This window comes from Spermophilus citellus (assembly GCF_964194105.1).
Source record: "Spermophilus citellus genome assembly, chromosome: 7".
NCBI classification, from domain to species: Eukaryota; Metazoa; Chordata; class Mammalia; order Rodentia; family Sciuridae; genus Spermophilus; species Spermophilus citellus.
The window spans coordinates 139,318,545-139,340,661 of record NC_138188.1 but is presented as its reverse complement, the minus strand read 5'-3'; the positions used below and the strand labels follow the sequence as shown (position 1 = coordinate 139,340,661).

Sequence of the window (22,117 nt, the reverse complement as noted above, 5' to 3'; positions counted from 1 at the left end):
AGGGTGAAAAAGAGTGGGATTTTTGGATTATTTCTGAAGAGCAAACGTAACCTCAAAATAATGACTGTATTTTAGTTAAATGTCTAAGTTCACTATATACATTTTCCCCTTTATTTGTATTTTCTTCATAATGTTGGGTTATCAACAATGGCCAACCCTGACTACATTCTGGTTAATGAATAATTAACTGTAAATTTACAGATAGGGAAGTGCAAAAGTGAAAGAAGACCATACTTAATTTTCACAATTTTCTTGATAAGGCAAAGAAAGGATCACCCAGTGTTACAGCAGCTGACTGAATAAGAAGTTGTGGATGGTAGTGAAGATCTGAAATAGTCCTTAAGAATAGTACAGGGCTGGGGTTGCGGCTTAGTGATAGAGCTTGCCTAACACGTGTGAGGCACTGGGTTCGATCTTCAGCACTACATAAAACTAAATAAGTAAAATAAAGGTATTGTGTCCATCTACAACTAAAAAATTAAAAAAGATGATGATTAAGAGTAATACATGGAGCCAGGCATAGTGGCACACGCATGGAATCCCAGCAGCTTGGGAGGCTGAACAGGAGAGGATTGCGAGTTAGTGACGCACTAAACAACTCAGTGAGACCCAGTCTCTAAATAAAATACAAAATAGGGTTAGGAATATGACTTGCTGGTGGTTGTGTGCATCTGAGTTTAATCCCAATACCTCTCCCACTCCAAAAAAAAGAAGAGTATGGCATGTGTGCATTCAACTGTATATAGTTCCTCCGTGATGACTCATTTATTTTTATTATTATCAGTGTTATTTACTGTATTTTTTAAAAAATTGTTGGTGGAACCAAAACAATACAATGCTGGAAAGTACTGAAAAGAAAGGGAGAAATGATTTGTAAAAAAATACGGTTACTTCATTTTTGTAAATAACTCTCTCCCCTACCAATTTTCACTAAAACAAAAATAATAACAAACAACCCACCCCCATTTATGTGTGTATGAGTAAAGTGTGGGATGAAAAAGGGCCATGGAATAAGACACTTGCAAAACATAAACATCCATGGTATGCTGTTAGGTGAGATAGATGAAATAGACTCAAAATTCAACATGGGTTATTTTCATTCATTCAACAATAATCTATTCAATGAAAATACTGAATAATATAAGAGAATTGTGAGCAATTTATAATTTTTATTGCTATAATTTTAAGTGAAAGTTTTTAAAAAAGAGAAGAACTACAGATATTTGTACTACATCTTAAGGCAAAAACAGAAGATACTAACAATCCCACTCTTACTCTGGGTAGAAGGTATATAAATTGTAGTGTTGTAGACTGATGACACACCACAATTCGTGTTGACATCCCAAACCGCAATGTGAGTGTGTTTGATGGTAGAACCTTTATGGATGCCATTAAGATTAAACAGGGTCTTAGTGGTGGAGCCCTAGTTCATAGGAACTAGTGTCCCTCTGAAAAGAGGAGGACATGTCATAGATGTGTGCACAGAGAGGGTCAGTAGAGGGCATAGGAAGAAGGCCACTATCTACAAGCTAAGAAGAGAGACCTTGGGAGAAATCAAACCTGCTAACGCCTTGATCTTGGACATTCAGACTCAAAACCGAACAAAAATAAACTTCTGTTATTTAAGTCACTACCTCTGTAGTATTTTGTTATAACATCCCTAGTAGACTACTATGTGCACTTTGGGTGAAGTTATCATGACCACAAAAAAGCATTTAATCTATCTAACAATGTAAAGCAAAATAAAAAGTAAAACTGCACAAGATTATTCCTGTTCACCACCCTCCAAACATCCAAGTTTTTGTATTTTGGGGGATGAGGGTAGGACTTATAAGCAAGTCAAATTCTGAATAACAAAACAAAGATATTAAACTTCTGGAGAACTAAATAAAAGAGAAGGAAAAATTTACCTCTTAGTTAAATGTAAACCAAAGCAAAAAAGAAAAAAGAAAAATTTCAAGTCACTTTGAAAACAGAAGTGAGAGAAATGTGGAAAAGCTTCCAATAAAGAATCCCAGGTGACTGGAAATTAAACAGCATAACTTTAAGGTGTACAAAATGCGACCAACAGTTTTATCTAGTGCAGTGGCTCTCAAATTTTAGCAAATGTTACAATTATGTCAAAGATTGAGATAGGACACACATAACTTAGAAGAGTTTCTGAATTCAGTCCTTAGATGGTGCTCAAGAATGGTCAATTCTGACATGTTTCTAGATTCCACACGCTGCTGGTTCTAGAAACTGCAGTTGGAGAAATACTAATTTAGTGTAACTATGAACTGTATTTTAATAAATATCATAAATATTAAGTAGTCATAGTGTTAAGGTTCACTTATGGCTACTGTTCCTTTCAACTGTGTGTTTATTAGAAGTTCCTACTGGTCTCAATTCTATCTACATGAATTCTATCCTGAACTATTTCAAAATTAATTTTTGAGGAGTAGGAAGAGAGTACTGCAATGACCAAAATGAGAATCATTTAAATTAAAATCAAACTTGCCACTGACAATAGTTCTATGAGGTTCCAATTCTTAAAAATCACTAGCTCTAAGTTATATTTAACTCAGTAAATTGTATAAAGAAATTTACCAACATAAATCTTAAGACCAGATTAAAAAGAAGATGTGGGCAAAGGTCATTTCTTTAAATAAGTTGTTTTGAAATAAGTTCTAGTACTTTTTTTTAAGTACAAAGTAAACACAGTAACAATACTTACCGTCAGTGCAAGGGCCATATGATTCCCTGAATGTGCCTTTGAAGGAATGATTTCCATGTGGTATGGGAACACCTTTGTGTCTGATAGTCAATTGTATACACAAACAAAAACAACTCAACCATTGTGGTAGAGTGTTATAAAATATTGAAGCTACTTTACAAAAGCTATAATGATACATATGAAGTTTCTATACTTTTAAAAAGAATTGAAAACCAATGCAGTATTCTCTTCAGTAGAGAGCCTAAATTCTACATTTTGATAGCTACAATATGCAAAATCTAACTTTATAACAGGAATAAACGCAACTTCTTGTCATTACACATTAGCTATACAATGATACCTTTATAAAAAGTACCATGATAGATTATTATTTTTTTCTTCCTCTTCTATCCAGGATCTTTTGTGAGAGGCACTTTATAAAAAGTACTAGATTTTTCGACGCTATAACAAACATAGACATAGCGTAATGATATATTTTACTATGCTAACAAAGTATCATAAGAAATTTTTATAAATTCAAAAATAGGTTGTTGGTAACATCATTACCTTTAAAGCATTGATTTGACTTTCATTCACAATATTATTTCATTAATCTTAAACAGCAGTTCCGTCTATAAAATATTCTACAGCTTTTTCCTTTTTGAAAATTAAGTAAATAAAAGCAGTTTAGATACTCGTGACTTCTAATTAAACAATATCAACTTCATTTCACAGCATTGATTAGCAAGAACATTTTCAATTAAAGTGATATACAATTTACAAAAATAGAATGATTATATAATGCAAAACATTGTACTCCATTATGTAGAATATACATGTGAGTATGTGTGTGTTTGTGTGTGTGTGTGTACACATATTTCTTTTTTAAGTTTCACAAATAGCCCTTATTCAAGTACTCTTTCAGGTTTCTCTTGAAATAATTACTTTGCTATATTATTTGTAAATACATAAAAAACAAAAGGCTAATCTAAGAAAGATTAAGTTTCAGTGTACATAGACTTAAAAAATCGGCTGCTCACTTTAGTGAAAACCTGACTGAATTCATAACAAGTTTAGGTGCCATCCTAAGTTCAACAACTTAGTAAAAAATATAGAAATATTGTGTCAAATACCTAGTAATTTTCCAGTATACCATTATAGCAAAATAAAAAGACTGTACTAACCTACGTCACCCAATCTTAATTCCCAGACAAAATTCATTTATATATTATAGCTAAAACAATGAACTAATATACAATATACCTGCTTACAAACACATAGGTAGCCATAAATAAAAGTTTATTCTTTAATTTCATTTACAAGCTACCAAATATTATGTATCGTACACAAGTGCTGAACACTTAAAATGGCTGTCGTCATGGAAGAATCCAGACTGAATGGAAAGCTGCTGGACAAAGAAAAGAGCAAAGTAACACTGTAACAGAAAGGTGGCAAAAGCACAGTTTTGCCATAATAAAATCAGATTTATAATTATACATCAGTTCTGGTTAAAACAAAGTCTGAGTGCCATGCGATTCTCAGCTTTATTATTTTCAGTCTGGCTAAAGTCTGTATAGTCATTTTGTCTTTTGCAGTTATTAAAATTAAAAAAGTTAAAAACTATAGCAGCAACAAGCAAACCCTGTGACAGGAAGGCAAGGGTTAAGAACTAAAAAAAGTTTATACAGTGTGTTTAGGGAAAGTGTGTGTGCAGTTTATCTTCCATCAGCAGGAGTTCGACTGAGGGACAACATGATTCGGGCAAAGCGCTCACAGAGTTCATGTGTGGAATAGGAAGGTAACTTTGGTGGCTCATGGAAACCTTTAATCTCCGTAGAACAGTCAAGCAGTTTTGGCAGAAAATCGGTGAGCTTTTCTTGGAGGTTTGCTGCAACACAAAAAATCAGATGTATCAAAACACTGAGAAAAATTATCAAAAGAATATCAGCAATTATGATTATGTAGCAGAGGCCAGTTGATGTTTCATTTTGAAATATGTAAAATTAGTTGCCATTTTGTGGAAGAGATAAAATATAAATAGAAACAGCAATATGAACAGTTTAATTGGTAAATAGGGAAAAACCAGTAACGATGGGAATATAAGAATATTAAAGAATGTAAAATAGCAAGAATAAACATCTTATTTTAAATTCTTTTAATCCTAGCAACTCAGGTACTCATCAGTATTGTGTAAACTTACATTCCATTTCTTGTCCAAGGTACGAACACCATCGATTCCTCATATCTTCCACAGCAAGAATATCTTTCTCTTCCATTTCATCCACCAGGAGCAAGGGCAAAAATGGAACAATAAATTCATTCATGATAATCAAACCATTGTTTACTTCTCGATCCTCTCCAGATTCGAACAGTTCTGCAGCTTGCTCATTTAATTTCTTAATGCAATGAAAAAAAGAACAAGAGCTTTATTTCCTTTCTAATTAAATAAAATACTTATAAATGTTAACACTAAAACAACACAATAGGTATTTCACAAACAGTATTGAACAAATAGTAATCAAGAAAAACAACCTATTCCAGCACTGAAAAATCTCTTTAGAAAAAAAAATGTGCATATGATAGCAATAGAAATCAAAATAAAAAGCAGTAAAGATAAATTTTTTTTAAAGTATATGTTCATCTTATATTACTTCAATCATCATTATTATAAAGGCCATTTTAAGAGATTTAGACTACATATTAATTGGAAAACTCATCATCATCTCTTATATAAAGGTCAAATAAATACATACTATTATATTCATTGGTTTAAAAATGGAAAATAATTATTTTGTCCTTCAACAAGTTTTTGCTGTGTACACACCATATTCTACAAACTTCTCTACATACAGGGATACCCAAGGATTGTCAATTACTGCCAAAATTATTTTTTGAAAACAAACCTAATGATGGTAAACTTAATGAAACTTATACTGACTGAAACTGATAAGCATGACGTGATGCGTAGGCTTCCTCACAGTCTGCCACCAAGAAGTGCTGTCAGCCTGGCACTTCCATCTGCCCCTCCTCCATATCTAAGGCACAATAAATCCATCTTCATTTTCTGTTGTTTACATTCCAGGACTTTTCACTTGGTGTCTCTTTGACCTGAATGACATTCTCCCTTCTCTACATTTATTCAAGGAGATCCAGATCAGTGTGTATCTATCTCTTAAAATTCTTTTGAACAATTCCAGACATCTCCTTTTGCAAATGCAAATACATATGAGGAATATAAAAATTATTTGTGTATGTATGTTACCAGATGATGGAGTTCTCTAAGGAAAGAAAATGTGTCTTACTTATCTCTGTATCCCTTCGAACCTGATACTCAGTAAATATACAATGTGAAAAAACTCGAAATGAACACTCCTGACCCAGTTTCATCTAAATCCCTATATAAAGTAACTAAGTGTAACCGCTTTACTATTAAAAATGAAAAGAGAAACATTTATCATTTTTTGAATATTTTAAGAACAATCATTTGGGTTGCATTTTTATTTAAAATCAGCTATAATAAAAACATTTCCATAGCCCCCAAATTCATTGTTCTAAGTTAAAAATTGCTCTAATACATTCAATGCCTGTCTCTATGTACTTATATAAAACTTTGAATGTTTTTTAAGCTAAAATATATTTAATTCAAGTGTTCTTTCTCAGGGGAATATTTAAAAGCCCTTGAAACTGGTCAATTAATATTCTCAGGACTAGGGATAAGCACAGTTGTAGGTGTGAGGTCCTAGGTTTGATTCCCAGAGCCATAATAATAATAAATTACAATAACACCATCCCCAACTGACATAAAATCATCAACAATTTAAGTTTGAAAATGGACTCAAATGCGGCAAAAATCAGCTAAATAGTAAGATTGTAAATTGCTAATATTCCTATTCAAATATTTTACCTACACACTACAATTAGTTTAAGCTGTGTGATTCTATTGAAAGAAAGCATTTCAACAGCAGACTAGTTTAAGTTTTTTAAAGTACACTTAATCTATTTAATAAACCTATTGTGGGTTCAAAAAATATACACTCCTTGAACATCTTTGTCTCTCTGTTTTGAAAAAGAAAAAACAATACAACTTAGGAATTCACAATACAGATCAGAATGATGTATGATATCAGTAATTAGTTAACTCAGTGAAATCTAATAATAAAATTTTAATGGAATTTTTTATTTTCTAAAGGAAGGCTAGATGATTTAAGGAGCATCAATGAAGTACTCCAGACATTAGAAGTTAAATAAACTGGTGTAAGAAGAATTCTTTAAAGTAACTTTTGAAGTTTGTAATAATATTTTCAGCACTTATTAAAAATATTTGAGAAAAAACTACTAAATCCAGATGCAAAAAAAAAGAAAAAAATTTCACACTGAATTCTTTGCCATTATATACAAGTATACCACCATTTATAAAATCTCAGAACATTGATACTTTGTTTTCTAACATTTTTTTCCTTAAGATCTAAGCAGCCCTTCCTTGCCCACCAAAAACAGGAGTGGTAGTGTGATGATGAAATCTAACACATATGAAAACAATGTAATCTCATGTTACAAACATTTCTGGCTTAACACCTGAATACCTGAAACTACAGAAGAAGGATAATGAACTTTTGCCATCTTAAGGGAACAGATCAAGTGTATAGAAACATCATTGTGGTTATTACCCTGCCAGGATTTAGTCAATCACTTACATGTGAGTCAAGAAAACTTGCCCAAGGAAAGACAAAATCATAAACATACATTGAACATTCAACTTACTAGTAAACATTCTCTTCTATAATGTGATATCAACTCTTCATCATGTCCTCTGTATGGGCCCTTAGACAACAGCTCTTTGTTATTCTGATAAGCACAAATAAGGAACAGCAAGGAATCTATATAACTTAAAAATTAAAAACAAACATTGTATTAGCATTTCATTTTATTAAAATTTTTTATTCTACTTTGTTATATATGACTCAGCAGAATGCATTAACAATCATATTATACATATTGAGCACAATTTTTCATATCTCTGGTTGTATAGGAAGTATATTCACACCATCCATGTCTTCATACATGTACTTAGGGTAATGATGTCTAGCATTTCATATTTGTAAAGAAAAAAGTCAATTATAATTACAAAACAATTTAAGTATATGCTTAAACCATACACTATATGCCCTAGAAAATCTCTTAAGCAACAGCAACATATGAAACCATATGACATATCTGTCTTCAAAGAAAAAAAAATAGAATGTAGAAATTAATAAAAGTTCAGAGACGAGGCCATAACTGATGAAATCAGCACCAAGTCTTTCTGATATTTATTTCTGGTATTTATTTCTCTCTCTTTTTCTGGTACTGGAAATTGAACCCAAGAGCACTCAGCCACTGAACCACATCCCCAACCTTTTAATTTTTTATTTTGAGACAGATTCTTGCTAAGTTGCTTGGGGCCTTGCTAAGTTCCAGAGGCTGGCTTTGAACTTTTGATTCTCCTGTTCCCTAAAACACTGGGATTATAGGTGTGAGCCACCAGGCCCAGCTTATTTTTCTGATGTCTTCTATTTAGACTCAAAATTATGACTGATATGAAAGCCAACAATCTACTTATTTAACAACACAGCATCGGTTTTCTCTGTGAAGGACGGATTGGGATCTTTTGTTTCAAAATCACAAATATCCCCTGGTATATGTAGTGATTGATTGTCAAGTTTTCTGTATGTACATATACAGTTCTAGTTGTTGAGAAACATGTAGAAGACAGAAGAAAGAATATCCAAGGCAACAAAGGAAATGGAAAGAGAGAAAGGTTCTTCTAAATCTGGGAAATCTACTGGGATAAAATAAAAAGAATACTATAAATAACACAAAAGGCTGATGAGGCAAAGTCTATGTGTTATGTTATACGGTATAAGCCTAGAATTCAAGAAGTTTAAACTATGCTTGAAAAAGAAAGGGAAAATGTTTAACAGAGTATTGTGTTTTTATTGTCTTAACATGTTCAAAGAAAAACAGTCATATGTTTGTATAACTGAAATGTGAAAGATAGCAGCTTTGAATCATTTTTGTCCAGTCATGAATATTATCTTTTCACAGATTAGTGTAAAAGAAAATAACATCCTAAAAGAAGGAAATATGTAAAAGATTTATTTTTAAACTCTATATTGCCAATCAATGTTACTGTTTATTATTTGCTTTCTGTGCTCAGATATGAAATAAATTATTTTCATACTCAATTACTAAGAGTAAAATTTGAAAACTAATATACACATTTATGACAAGTCATATTACACATATGAAACCATCATGATAAATTTTCAACATTTTTTAAAAAATGCTTTTTTCCTAAGAATTTGAGAAAACCTGAGTATGAAATTTTATTTTGAAATGATATGACTATGTTAATAAACATATTCTCAACTAAAGATTTTGTTTTATTAATATTTTTATTCTATTAAATTGTGGTGGTTAGTTGTTTAATAAATAACTGGTTCTTTTATCTTTCCTTTTATACCCATAACACTTGCTATTACTCTCCTGAATGATATTAATATCTGGCCTTACAGACCTGTGTCACCACTCTGAGAATAGTTCTAAAATTATGATCTTGGTACAATTCTTCACGGAGAGGACAAAATGTTTAAACATTTTATCAATTTTAAATGCTTATGAATATATAAAAATTCAAAATAAAATTCAGCAGTCCAATTACTAATTCTTATTTATAAAATAAGACCATGTAACAATACACCTGTAATTCTAGCAATTCAGGAGGCTGAGGCAATTTTGAGGCCAGCCTGAGTGACCTAGCAAGACCTGGTCTCAAAATAAAAATTATAAAAGATGAGGAATTTTATTCATTGGCAAAATGCCCAATCAGACCTGGGTTCTATCCCCAGAAGAAGAAGAACAACAACAACAACAACAAAAAGACTGGTAAACTCGGTTCCTAAAACCATTTACTCCAATACGCACAGAACTGACAAAGACTCACCAACAAGTATTTAATTGCAGAGTCTCAATTCATTAAAAATAGGTTTGATACAACCTTTTGGCAATATTTTATATACCACTAGTTATGGTAACATTATTTAAGAAAGTCATAAGGCTGACATTTCTCCTAAAAACATACCATATTATTTGACATCATTAAAAATTTCTAATTGATAATCCCAATCTAACAAACATTGACTTGATGAACAAATACATATTTGAGAACTATCAAGCAAATTATGAAATTTAAACATTATTCAAAGTTATATCTTTGAATGTCTTTTACCAAAGTTATATCTTTGAATGTCTTTTACCAAACTTTAAGAAGCCCAACAGACTTTGAGAAACTAAGGTAGAAGCTATGCGAATGGCTACAAAATATTTTTACTTTTTAATTCTTATTGAATAAGATAATTAATTAATTTGTTATTTTGAGACAGGATCTTGCTACATTGAGCAGGTTGGTCTTAAATACCGAGGCTCAAGCAATCTTCCTATCTTAACACACTTTTTGTACATATTTCACAAAATTATATAAGAATATATGGGTGTCCATATTTAAATTTTCTCTCCCTTGTTAGTTGAATGACCATGATAAGATTTTTGTAGAGCCTTGGTTCTTTATCTGTAAAACTGCAATGCTTTTTTGACCTTAGACACTATACAATTTTAAGACTATATTACTATTTTGCTCATATAAGCACAAAACTCAAGAGATACTGAGTGTAAATATTCTTATCAAAGAAATAAAATCTAAACTCATTAAATAAATGGGGCTATTAATCAAAACAGCTGTCTATATCAATGAGCAAAATGAATTATTTTATAAACAACACAGTAACTAGGACCTTAATAATTCTTATTTATTTAAACACAATGTTATGTAAAACACTGCTTTTCCTTTTGTATGTGAACTCTTAATACTGTGATAACTGTAAAAATGCCAGCACTGTACTCTAGAAGAGCACTACCTAACAGAACTCTCCATGATGGCAAACTGTTGTATTGTGTTGGACAACAGAGCAGCTACCAGCAAAATTTAGCTGCTAAACATTAGAAATGTGGATGGTATGACTGAGAAACAGAATTTTTACTTTTAATAATTTTAATTAATTTAAATTGTGACACACAGTTGGTCACAATTTATACTAGATATAAATGTCCATCTTTTCAATAAATAAATAAATCGTTACCTCAGTGGAGACTTCTTATACTTTATTAAAACAAGAAACAACTCATGTTCTTTTTCCTTTGCCACAATAATACACTCTATTGAAACTATAGTACTTAAAAAAAAAATCTCTAGTCCAATTAATGTTAAAGATATAAATCAAAAAAGTATGTGGAGAAATAAGTAAATGCAATCTAGTAAATAAATGGCACAGTAAGTCAAAATTCATCCTGACTCTTAATGATAATTAAAATAACAGTATTATATAAGTAGAAATTATTTTATTTTAAATTTAAGTGAATACTAATTTAAAATGTGTTTACAGTCACATTACTTACAAGTTTTCTATAGTTATATTTTTTATGGTACCTGAAAATGAAAATACTGGAACCAGCATCTCTGACTTAAGTCAAGATCAGACTCATAATATGAAAAAGCATAGTGACTTCTGGGTAATGCTAGGGAACAGAAAGGTTTCTCTGCAGGGCTACCAGCTCTTTCAGTCCCCCACAAAGTTTTGGGGTTTTGATTTAATCCCCTTTCACCCTAAATTTTAAGTGTAGTATCTCAGCGCTAATAAAAACAATGACACTAATGCCAACTCCAGAGATTTGATTTGTTTATTTAATTATTTATTAAGAGAGAGAGTTTTTAATATATTTTTTTAAAGTTTTCGATGGACACAACATCTTTATTTTATTTTTATGTGGTGCTGAGGATCGAACCCAGCACCCCGCGCGTGCCAGGTGAGTGCGCTATCTCTTGAGCAACATCCCCAGCCCTAGAGACTTGATTTAAATGGAAAATATATTTTATAGTTATTTGAGAGCCCTAAGTATTGTATTTGCAATTTTTCTGCAATAAAAATTATTCTTAATAAAAAGTTTTTGAAAAATGTACACTATGACCAGGCATAGTGGTGCATGCCTGTAATCCCAGTGGCTTGGGAGGATGAGGCAGGAAGATCATGAGTTCAAAGCCAGCCTCAGCAATTTAGCAAGGACCTAAGCAACTCAAAGAGACCCTGTCTTTAAATAAAATACAAAAAAGGGTTGGGGATATGGCTCAGTGGTTAAGTGCCCCTGGGTTTAATCCCTGGTATCCCCCCCGCAAAAAAAAACAAAGTATACTATGAATAAAATCTTTCCTGAGATAAATCTTTTCCTATTTGTGCACTTTGCCTTACCTTTCTCTTTGAAAATTTTCTAATCCAATTATAAGATACATAGTTGTTTCCCTAAATTTCTTATAATCCTGATGCCACTCCTGTAGGTGAAAGAACAAATTAAAAATATAAACACTAAGATTTAAAATTAAAATAAAATTGTTCATAAAGTAACAAACTATTCTGTTTGAGTTAAGAGAAATAAAGAATTCAGGAGAAAAATGATGTAAATCACACTTCACTTTCCAATGAATACATACAGTAATATGTGTATAATAACAAATGAACATAATACATATAAAAATTATTAAGTATGAATAGGAAATAAACATCTTTGAACTTCTGCCCATGTTGACATCTACACAGCTTTATACATGTATAAGTGAAATGGATTTCTTATATAAAATTAAGAAATTCAATTTTAGTTTTTTCCCAGTCATTGATTTGCTTGCCATCTCATAAGTGTGTCCACTTATGGATGAATTTGTTTTTCAATCCTGGAGTCTGTCCTATTATTCTAATTTACCTATTTTTATGCTAATATTATAGTTACAACAGTTATTAAGACAGTATGTTCAGATTTCTAAATAAGACTTTCCACACTCTTCCTCAATAAAGTCTCAGAATAGGATTTCTGTCTTACCACAAAATTTTCCCATTAGATTATTAAGCTCCATAAAATAACTTGCTGGAATTTTCATAGGAACTACACTGAATCTATAAACCATTGCGAAAAACTGACATTTTTACAAATCAGTTTTCCAAATATCTTATGTGCTTCCATTTATTTACTTAGGTCTCTAATTTTCCACAAAAGTTTTGTAATTTTTCTCTGCAGATTTCATGCACATATTTTGTTAAATTTATTTCAAAGTATTCATTTCAGGTAAGAATAAAAACATTTCAGTGAACTTTATGATCTTGATGCCATTGTAAATGGTTATTTTTATAAATTTCATTTTCTGATTATTTGCTACAGGTATATGAACATCAAATTAATATGTAAAGTAGATTTGTGTTGCAAAGTTGTTTCGTGGTAATAAATTTCTGTGGATTTTGTTCTAATTTCTGAGTACAAAAATATGCAAATAATGACTGTTTCTTCTTTTTCAATGTTTTACTTTTTGCTTGGTTTTGTTGCCTTTCTGTATTTTTCCTGATCACAAAATATAAGCATTCAGTGTTCAAAATTTGTATTTGTTATAGTTTTGGGTTTATTTTTACTTTTAGTGAATTTAACTATGCACTTGCAAGTGAATTAAAGTAGTTACCATACATTCAAAGTTAGCTAGGGGTTTTCATCAAAAATAATGTTTTTCTGGATTTTCCTCTTCTCTGCTAATGTGGAAAATCATATTAATTATTTAGAGGTATCTAAAGTAACAAAGTTTATAAATGGGACCAAATATTAATCAAAGACACATAGGAAAGCAATTTAAAATCACTAGACTTATAAATAAAAAGTCAGCAGATAGTTAAATTTAAAAGGTTGAAGAAATATCAGGTCCCTGAATTGGTCAATTACAATAAAAATATCTTATATATTGGTTTTTTGGTTTTGTTTTTTTTTTTTTTTGGCAGCACTGGGGATTGGGTCCATGACCTTGCACACGCTAAAGCAAGTGTTCTCTATTACAAAGCTATACTATCAGACCAAAAACATAATTTTTAAAGCCAAAGTTAATATAGAGAGGATTTTGTACACAAATTCCATAATCAATCACAGAAGGGAGTGTATGTGTACACTCTCACACACAGCACTGTCTCACAATGACAAATACAGATGGCATATGACTAAAATGAAACTTTAACTTTTCCCAAAATATGTGACAAAGTAAACTGAAAGAAAAAAATACTGCACACTGTCAGTCTGTCAGGGTAGTATAGCAGTCAAGAGTACAATTTCTATTACACATGTTGTGAACTTGTAGCTATGAAAATATGAGGCAGGCTATTTTACTATTCTATGCCTTATTTTCTCATATGTAAAACAATAATAAGAATACAATCTCCCTCATGGTGTTCCTGTCTGGATTAAATCAGTTTACATATGCAAATAGATCAAAAAATATTAATAGGTAATAAAAAAATTGCAAAACTAACAATGCAATTTGCCACTTGTTTTTAAACTAGAAAAGCTCATCTTAAAAGTAACTGAGAATTAGTATTAAAATCCAAGAGAACTGGGCATAAAACAAAAAACTTCCCTTTTGTTTTTAAACTTTTAGATCTACATGTCATTATATCAAAGTAATTCTACAATTATTTATAGAAGTACTAATAATTTTGGCATTGACTCAGACATTTAATTTTTTATCATTCATAATGAACTGAAATGAAATGAAAAGAATATCAGTAAAATACATGATACCTAAATCTAAATCAACCTTTCAAAACACCACATTACCTCGTATTCCTCCAAGTTTACTTCTTCAGGTTTTATCATTTCTAGTTTGGCTTGAGCAACTTTCATTATGTTGTGACACCTTCAAATAAAAGAAATATATTGCTAAATCAAAAGCAAAATCCATAAAAACTAAAAAAATATGTGCTAAATGACACAGAACTACCAAACATGTATAAAAATAAAATCCATTTTCACTTGAGGAAATAACCTTTAAAGTGAAAAGTGTGGCTTTTGAATCAATGTTGGATCACTACAAAGTAGAAAGTATCAATAATTTTAATTCAAAGTTACTGTGTTATATTTACATATCGCTTATTTAAATGCAGTTTGCCTGGGGAAAAATGAAACTTGGTTTTTATAAAGTTTATCTTTAAGCAAGCTGAAGAGACACTGTACCTTCTTTTTTTTTCCCCAAATGGCAGTATTCTTTTAAAAATGAACCTATTATTTCAGGTGAGAATAAAAACATTTCAATAGACTTTCTGATCAGAATCAATACTAAAGAAATCGCCACAAAATATATTTAGTACATAAGATGCATCTAATTCTCGTCTTTCAAGCACAAGCAAGATCAAGTTGTCCAAACAGACTGACTACTTGGTGTTCCCAAAGAGAGATAATTGCAAAAGATTATAAAGTTAATGTGATTAACCCATAAACTCCTTCCCCAAAGTCAACAGCACATTGTAACATAGGACATTGACAGCTTAGATAATAAGGGTCAGAATCATTAAGTTTTTTATAGTTGAATATAACAATTTTAAGTGATTCACATACTACTACTAACATAAATCACAATAGCTAACATTCATTGAACTAGATATGTTTAAAACCATCTACTTAATTTTTTCACTTAGGTACTTTGTTTCTCCTCATATCGTCCTCTGATACACTTTTAAAATTCAGTATTTCCAAGATATTCATAAAAGGACAATCATCTACTTCAGAATTAAATTGTAATTACATTAAAAGAGCATAAATGTTTCCATAAAGTAACTTTTAATACCTTAGGCCTTTATTTAGGTTTAAATTTATTGTAGTAGCATTCATTCTAATTAGATACAATTTTAATTTTCAACATTAGCAATTTTATAGACATTTCTATGAGAACATAGTTTTGGGTGAATCAAATTAAGTTAACCATTCAAAGCCCTTTTCATGTGTTAGTGAATGCTTTAATTACTGTATTTATATACAAAACTAAAACTTTCCCCAGTGATTCTCACAAAGGAGTGATTCTCACAGAATGATTTTGCTCCCCAGTGGTTAGTTGGGAATATCTTAAGATATTTAATGCTGTTGTAATCTAGGGGTACTACTGGCATCTAGCAGGTAGAAGTCAGGGATATTGCCAGATATCTTAGAAATCACAGGACAGCCCGGACAACAAAATTATCTAACCTAACACGCCCATGGTGTAAAAGTTGAGAAATCATGTTTTTTTCCTAAAATACTGAGTCCCATAAGGATTGTGATTTCTTGATACACAATTAAAATATACTAAAATTACCAAATTACTTTCAGTTCAAACTTTAAAGGGCCATGATTATAGACTAAAATTTTAGAGAAATTATAAAGCAACCATCCAAATTAGCTGAGATCAAATCTTGTGGTAGATTTATTAAAATGAGTTCACATGTGCATAAAATAAACATATAAAAATTGCACTAGGGGTCTACAACAAAACAAGGATAATTCTAGCACATGAATAAGATATATTTTCATATTACCTTTCATCAAAACTCAAATTTCTGTCTCCAAATTGTTCCAACAATGTTTTCTCAATGATCTTCTTTGGCGCCTGGTTCTGGATGAAGTAGACCACTACGTGATGCAGACGATAATCTGTTTCTGGTGGGGTGTCTTCTTGGGCCAACTTAACCAACCTTGAATACTCCAATTTAATTGCCTAGAAAATGCAACAAAATGATCTTTTTGGTCAATCATGATAGTTAAATTCCTTCGATATTATGTTTTAAATTTTTATTGCAAATGCCTTTTTCCCTTTAATGTGCTACAAATAAGACAATTTATCAAAGAACACTGTCCCACATTACATACTTCCAAAGTTTTGTGAATGACTGGCCACATAGGCCATATATATTCTTGCTATATCTACACACAGCAGTAATAAAAAAAAAATTAAGCTTATGATGTGACTGATTTTGTAAACTGTATTAAAAGCTGGTAAAAGTATATTACAGGCATCATAAGGTGGACATGCTAAGTTTTCTTATTCTGTTTTATCTTTCTAGCATCAGTCTGCATATCCAAATTCTATGATATACAGCTCCCCAAAACACCTATATCTGAAAGAAAATGGCTGGCTCTCAAGTGCATAGAAATTCTACTACAACCACATTTTAGCTAAATAGTCCACAAATAAAGAATAAAATATCAAATCATTAACATTCATTTGTTACCACAAAGTGATTTCCTTGTTGCAACAATAGCTATTGAATTTTATTAGCATAGTAATAATGATTCTATACTGTGAACACTTTTATTACCTTGATGCTTGGTTTTTCTTTATAGACACAAATACTTCAGAATTTATATGTAATTATAAAGATCAAATATTCATTAAAATTCACTGATATTTGTTATTTTTCATCATAATTACATGTTTCTACATATGAGCTAAATCTATTTATAGATTTATACACCAAATACTGCTGAAGCCCATGTGATTAAAGAGAACTTTCATAAAATTCATTTATATTAGGATAATATCTAAATTTATTCTATTAACCATAAAGTATTTTGTTCTACATGCAAGACACATTAGAAAAACTCCATTTTATTACAAAGTTTTTGCTTTTACATACATGCCTTTCTTAACTAATTCTTGGCCATCCAGAGGTTATTATCTATGTGGCCATACTTTATTGAAAGAAGAAAAAGTAACATACATTAAATAAAATAGCCTAGCTATATTATACTTCACTAAGGGGAAGGCTAACACGTCCTTTCTATACAGCAAAGTATTATAAATAGAATGAAATAAGTATTTTTCAAAGAAGGAAAATTTGACCTTTCTTCCCAAGATATACGTGTCATTCCAAAGTCTTACTTCTTGTGATTAAAAAACATGTAGATAATCAAAGGATCATCATTGTATGACTAATTAGCACACATAAGCTTGCTTTGAACTTGAAAATATATTATCCCATGGAAAGGGATAAAAGAGCACATATTCAATTAATAAAGTATATTGAATTTGAGAAAAAAATGTGAAACATAGATTTCAGTAACCATTCATTATTGTTATTATGGCTCTGAGACAATGACTGTTATAAACTAGTAGAAGACTTTTAGAAGAATAAATGTTTCAGATGTCATTCATGTGTTTGGTCAGAATTGGGTTTGTATTGAGTCTCTTAAAATAATATTGATTTACACGTGAGGAATTAAAACATAACCCTACCTATATTCCCCTTTCAAATAGAAGTATGATTTTTATAGAAGATTTTATTAGTGAAATAAAATATATAACCTCTTGTAATTTATGTTTACCTCTTGATTTTGTTCAATATAAGATTCTATAAATTTTTTAAATGAATCCTAAATTTGGTCACAGAACATTTCAATTTACAGTTTCTAAACCAGTAGGGATGTGAGACATTTTCAAACACACACATACACACACACATTTGCAAGCATAAAGACATTTCTCAACTACTTTTTTTTTTTATAAATTTCTTTCTTAAAAAATTTTAGAGCTTTTAAAATAAACTTGAATCTATTCAACTTCTGAACTGATGTTCCATGTTGTTACATTTTATAGGGCTCAATACAATCGGTATTATGAATGAAGTTAACATTATGATAAATTACTTCTATATACTTCCTTACTATTCTGTTCTAAAATCATATTTGTCATATTTTCTGGCTACCTACGATGATAATTATTTTAAGATAATTACTACAGAGACTGCTGATGATACCCTTACAACATGAAATATGATACTGGTCATTAAGTAATAGAACAGCTTTGCATTTCCTTTTTTAACTTTTACACCAGGTTTTAATAAGATGCAGTGTTACCTGCTGAATCTTATTTTTCATTACTCTACAACATGGACCTCCTTCCACCTAGGTCAGGTTCCCTAACCCCAACTGGCCAGGCAAAGGCATAATTGTCTTTGTTTCTCAGGTGCCCTGTGCATATGATGTCTTTTCTTATTCATTCCCCATATATCTACACATGACCCATTCAATAAAACTCAGTGAAGCCACTTTTAATTCTAAAGATGCAACTTTCTATCTACTATTTTCTATTTTTCTAAATCATAATATAAAATCATATTCTAAATGTACTTCTTACAGGATTTATTTTGATGTAACTATACTCAAACATTAGAAACCATTATACAAACACAGCTCATTCTGATAGCAGTAAGATCTAATAAATTGACTAGATTAAGTTTCAGAAAGCCAGGTACACCAGTCATTAATTAACTGGAAAATAAAACAAAGAACATACTCCTTTAAGTCTTAATATTTTTATCTGTAAAATAATTAAGGAAGAATACATATGTGTGTAGCATTTTTTTTAAATTAACAGTATACCAAGACATGAAAAGAAAATCTAATCTAATTCATATTTAAAATTCTTAAAGGTTGAAATCAAAGTTATTTTCTCTGAATATAATGAAATAAAAATAATTAAAAATAAAGGTAAATACTTAGAACTTTAAAAATAGTATTTTAAATTCTTTTCGGCCAAAGAGAATTTTGGAATAAAATTTATATTTACATTATGAATATAAGGTGTCAAAACCTATAGAATTTATGATTAAAAAAATCCCAACTTGAATGAAATAAAATTTATTTCAAAAATTTCGAAAAAGAGAAAATAAACCAAAATAAAGTAGGAGAAATAAAAATGATGTGATATTTTGATAGCCAAATGCTTTTTCTTTGCAGAAAGATAAAAAGATAAATGGAAGAGCAATAAGGAAAATAAAATTCAACAACAGAAAGAAGAAAGGTAATACCACAAAATCTAGAAAAAAGGTTTTAAAATATATTAAAGAAGATTCTGTCAATAAACTATAGTATCTTTTAAAAATAAATTGAATTGCTTTTAGTACAAAACTGAAGAGATGGAGCAAAACTGCAGAAGAACTTTAAAAGTACCTTATACTGAGACAATCAGGCCCAAACTGCTTTAGAGCTGCACTATTATGTCAGACCTTCAAAGACCAGATGATGTCTATGATACCCAAACTCACCTAGAGCCTGAAAAAAGAAGGGAAGGAAGAAAGGGAAGAAGGAAAGAATCCTCTGCAATGACTATATGCTACTATAATTCAGGTATCAAAATTGATGAATATTTTTTAAAAGTATACATCAATTTTTTTCTATACACACAGTCATCAAGTCATATCTATTTCTGGTAAAGAAACTGCACAGAGTACAAAAATATGCAGTAATAAATAATTTTTACAATGATTTTTAAAAGATGGATCAAAATTAAGATAATTTACCTTACAAGCTGCCAGAGAAAACTGCTCAGCATTTCAATAGATGCATTACATGTGGTGTGTGTGTGTGTGTGTGTGTGTGTGTGTGTGTGTGTGTGTGTGAGAGAGAGAGAGAGAGAGAGAGAGAGAGAGAGAGAGAAAGAGATAGATAGATGCTGGGTAGATGTATTAAAAACTGTAGAATATAATACCAATCAATTTGAAAGAAAACCCCACACCACAAATTTGACAAAATGTTTTTAAAGTTATAAAGGTAATCTAGAAGAAACCGATACTATAAGGGATACTATACTATAAGGGATACTATTAAGTATCCCTTATACTTAATAGTAAAACAATAGAGGGCTGGGGTTGTAGCTCAAAGGTAGAATGCTCATCTAGCATGAATGAGGCACTGGATTCAATTCTCAGCACCACATAAAGTAAAATAATAAAGACACTGTGTCCATCTATAATTTAAAAATAATAAATAAAAAATAATAAAACAATAGAGACATTCTCATTAAAATTAAAAACTAGACAAAGATTCAATTACCATTATTTTAATACTGGGAATATGTTCTAAAACTTCTGGTCAACATAATAAAACCAGAAATGATAATAAATAAATTTAATGCAAATAAATAATTACTGGGAAATTTGGATGAAATCAAGAGATATGAATAAAACAACTAGATATTGTATATAAAATTATTCTTCCTATTACCTATACTTTCAGTAACTTTATAGGAAAAGTAGGAACAAATGACCCAACTCATAAAGGCAAAAACTATAAAAGTACATCTGGAATATATCTAGAAATAAATTACAAAGACAGAAGACCTAGTAAGACCTATATCTAGATCTTGTACATTGAAAAATAAATTGAAAAACTATAAGACCATTATGACAGAAAACTATAAAACCTTCCTAAACGATATAACCACATGACAAAAGTAAAAAGACATATCATATTCCTTTTGGGAGATAACCAAAATACTAAAAATATAATTTTCCACACTATCCTAAGTAAATGGATATCTATAATGCAAGTACAATCAATTTCTAAAAGGATTTGGGGAGGTTCGTGATGACTGATTCTAAAAATCATCAAAAAAGACCTTCATCAAAATTAAATAAATAAATTTTGATAGAAGATTATACTTTATGTCATTTTATCAAACCACCAACAATAGGAATAAAAATATCAGCGTAACTATTTGAAGGTAATTTGAGTCTTGTCAACACTTAAAATTTGCAAGCACTTTAACTCACTAATCCTTGCTATGTTCACAAGTATTCAATAATATCTATAAAAATATTCACAATAATTTTGGAAATGATCCAGACATCCAGCCACAAAGTAGTTAATGATAAATTTAATAACAGCTAATCTTTTTCAAGTATTAATTATGTGACATACTTGCTAATGAGTCCCATGTGGATTATTTAATTCTTAAGACAATTTCTCATTTATAAATGAAAAATCTGGCTCTGATAATGTAATAAATTGCCTACGTCACATAGGTATTAAAGGATAAATCTAGGATTTAAACTTAGTATAAAGCCAAAAGTACAGCCCCTGCTATAATAGCCAGTCTGGGACAGAGTTTCCTAACCTTGAGCATGAATAAATTAGAGGTGTGCTGAAATACTGATTCATCACCCTGTTCAGATGCCAGGAGCTGCTAGGTACATCACTGTTAGACATATATTACTATTTTTGTCATAACACAAAAAAACTGCAATTATCAAAAACAATATTTAAACACGTTACTTACACTAAACTCAATCAAATAATGAGATAAATCTACTAATTCTGATATGAATAATCACCCACCATATTATATGAAAAAAAAAACTCAAAAGAAGCAAACAGAAGAACATATTTTTCATGTATATTTTCATGTATAAATATATAGATGAATGTTTAAATTGAAGTGCATTTTGTCTGTCTATACCTAACTATCTAAGAGGATATACAGGAATCAGTTCAATAGAAGTGAGCTGTGGGGGAGCTGGGTTGTAGCTCAGTAGAGTGTTTGCCTATCAGGTGTGAGGCCATGGATTCAATCCTCAGCACCACATAAAAATAAATAAATAAAATAAAGATATTGTGTCCATCTACAACTAAAAATTAAAAAAAGAAAGAAGTGAGGTAAGGAGTGGGAATTAGGAAGTGAGAGAAGACCACTGTACTCTACATCTTGGTGTATGCATTATTAATTTA

The 22,117-nt window shown here is 30.5% G+C and overlaps 1 protein-coding gene across 5 annotated transcripts in view; it reads right to left on the bottom strand.

Moving 5' to 3' along the window:
- Positions 1–3,175: 3,175 nt before the first annotated feature.
- Positions 3,176–22,117, bottom strand: part of USP25 (ubiquitin specific peptidase 25) — a 140,942-nt gene continuing 122,000 nt past the window's right edge. For 3 of the 5 annotated variants that reach the window (XM_081301298.1, XM_081301297.1, XM_081301299.1), the window contains 6 exons: positions 16,150–16,328; positions 14,420–14,498; positions 12,034–12,113; positions 7,457–7,580; positions 4,896–5,091; positions 3,176–4,583 (listed from right to left, as the gene is read on the bottom strand). In XM_081301298.1, the coding sequence (XP_081157424.1) occupies positions 4,411–4,583; positions 4,896–5,091; positions 7,457–7,580; positions 12,034–12,113; positions 14,420–14,498; positions 16,150–16,328 (831 nt within the window). In that variant the 3' untranslated portion in view covers positions 3,176–4,410. Of the gene's footprint in view, positions 4,584–4,895; positions 5,092–7,456; positions 7,581–8,412; positions 8,517–12,033; positions 12,114–14,419; positions 14,499–16,149; positions 16,329–22,117 lie in introns of those variants that run through there. The other 2 variants (XR_014022968.1, XR_014022969.1) reach the window with 2 other exon arrangements.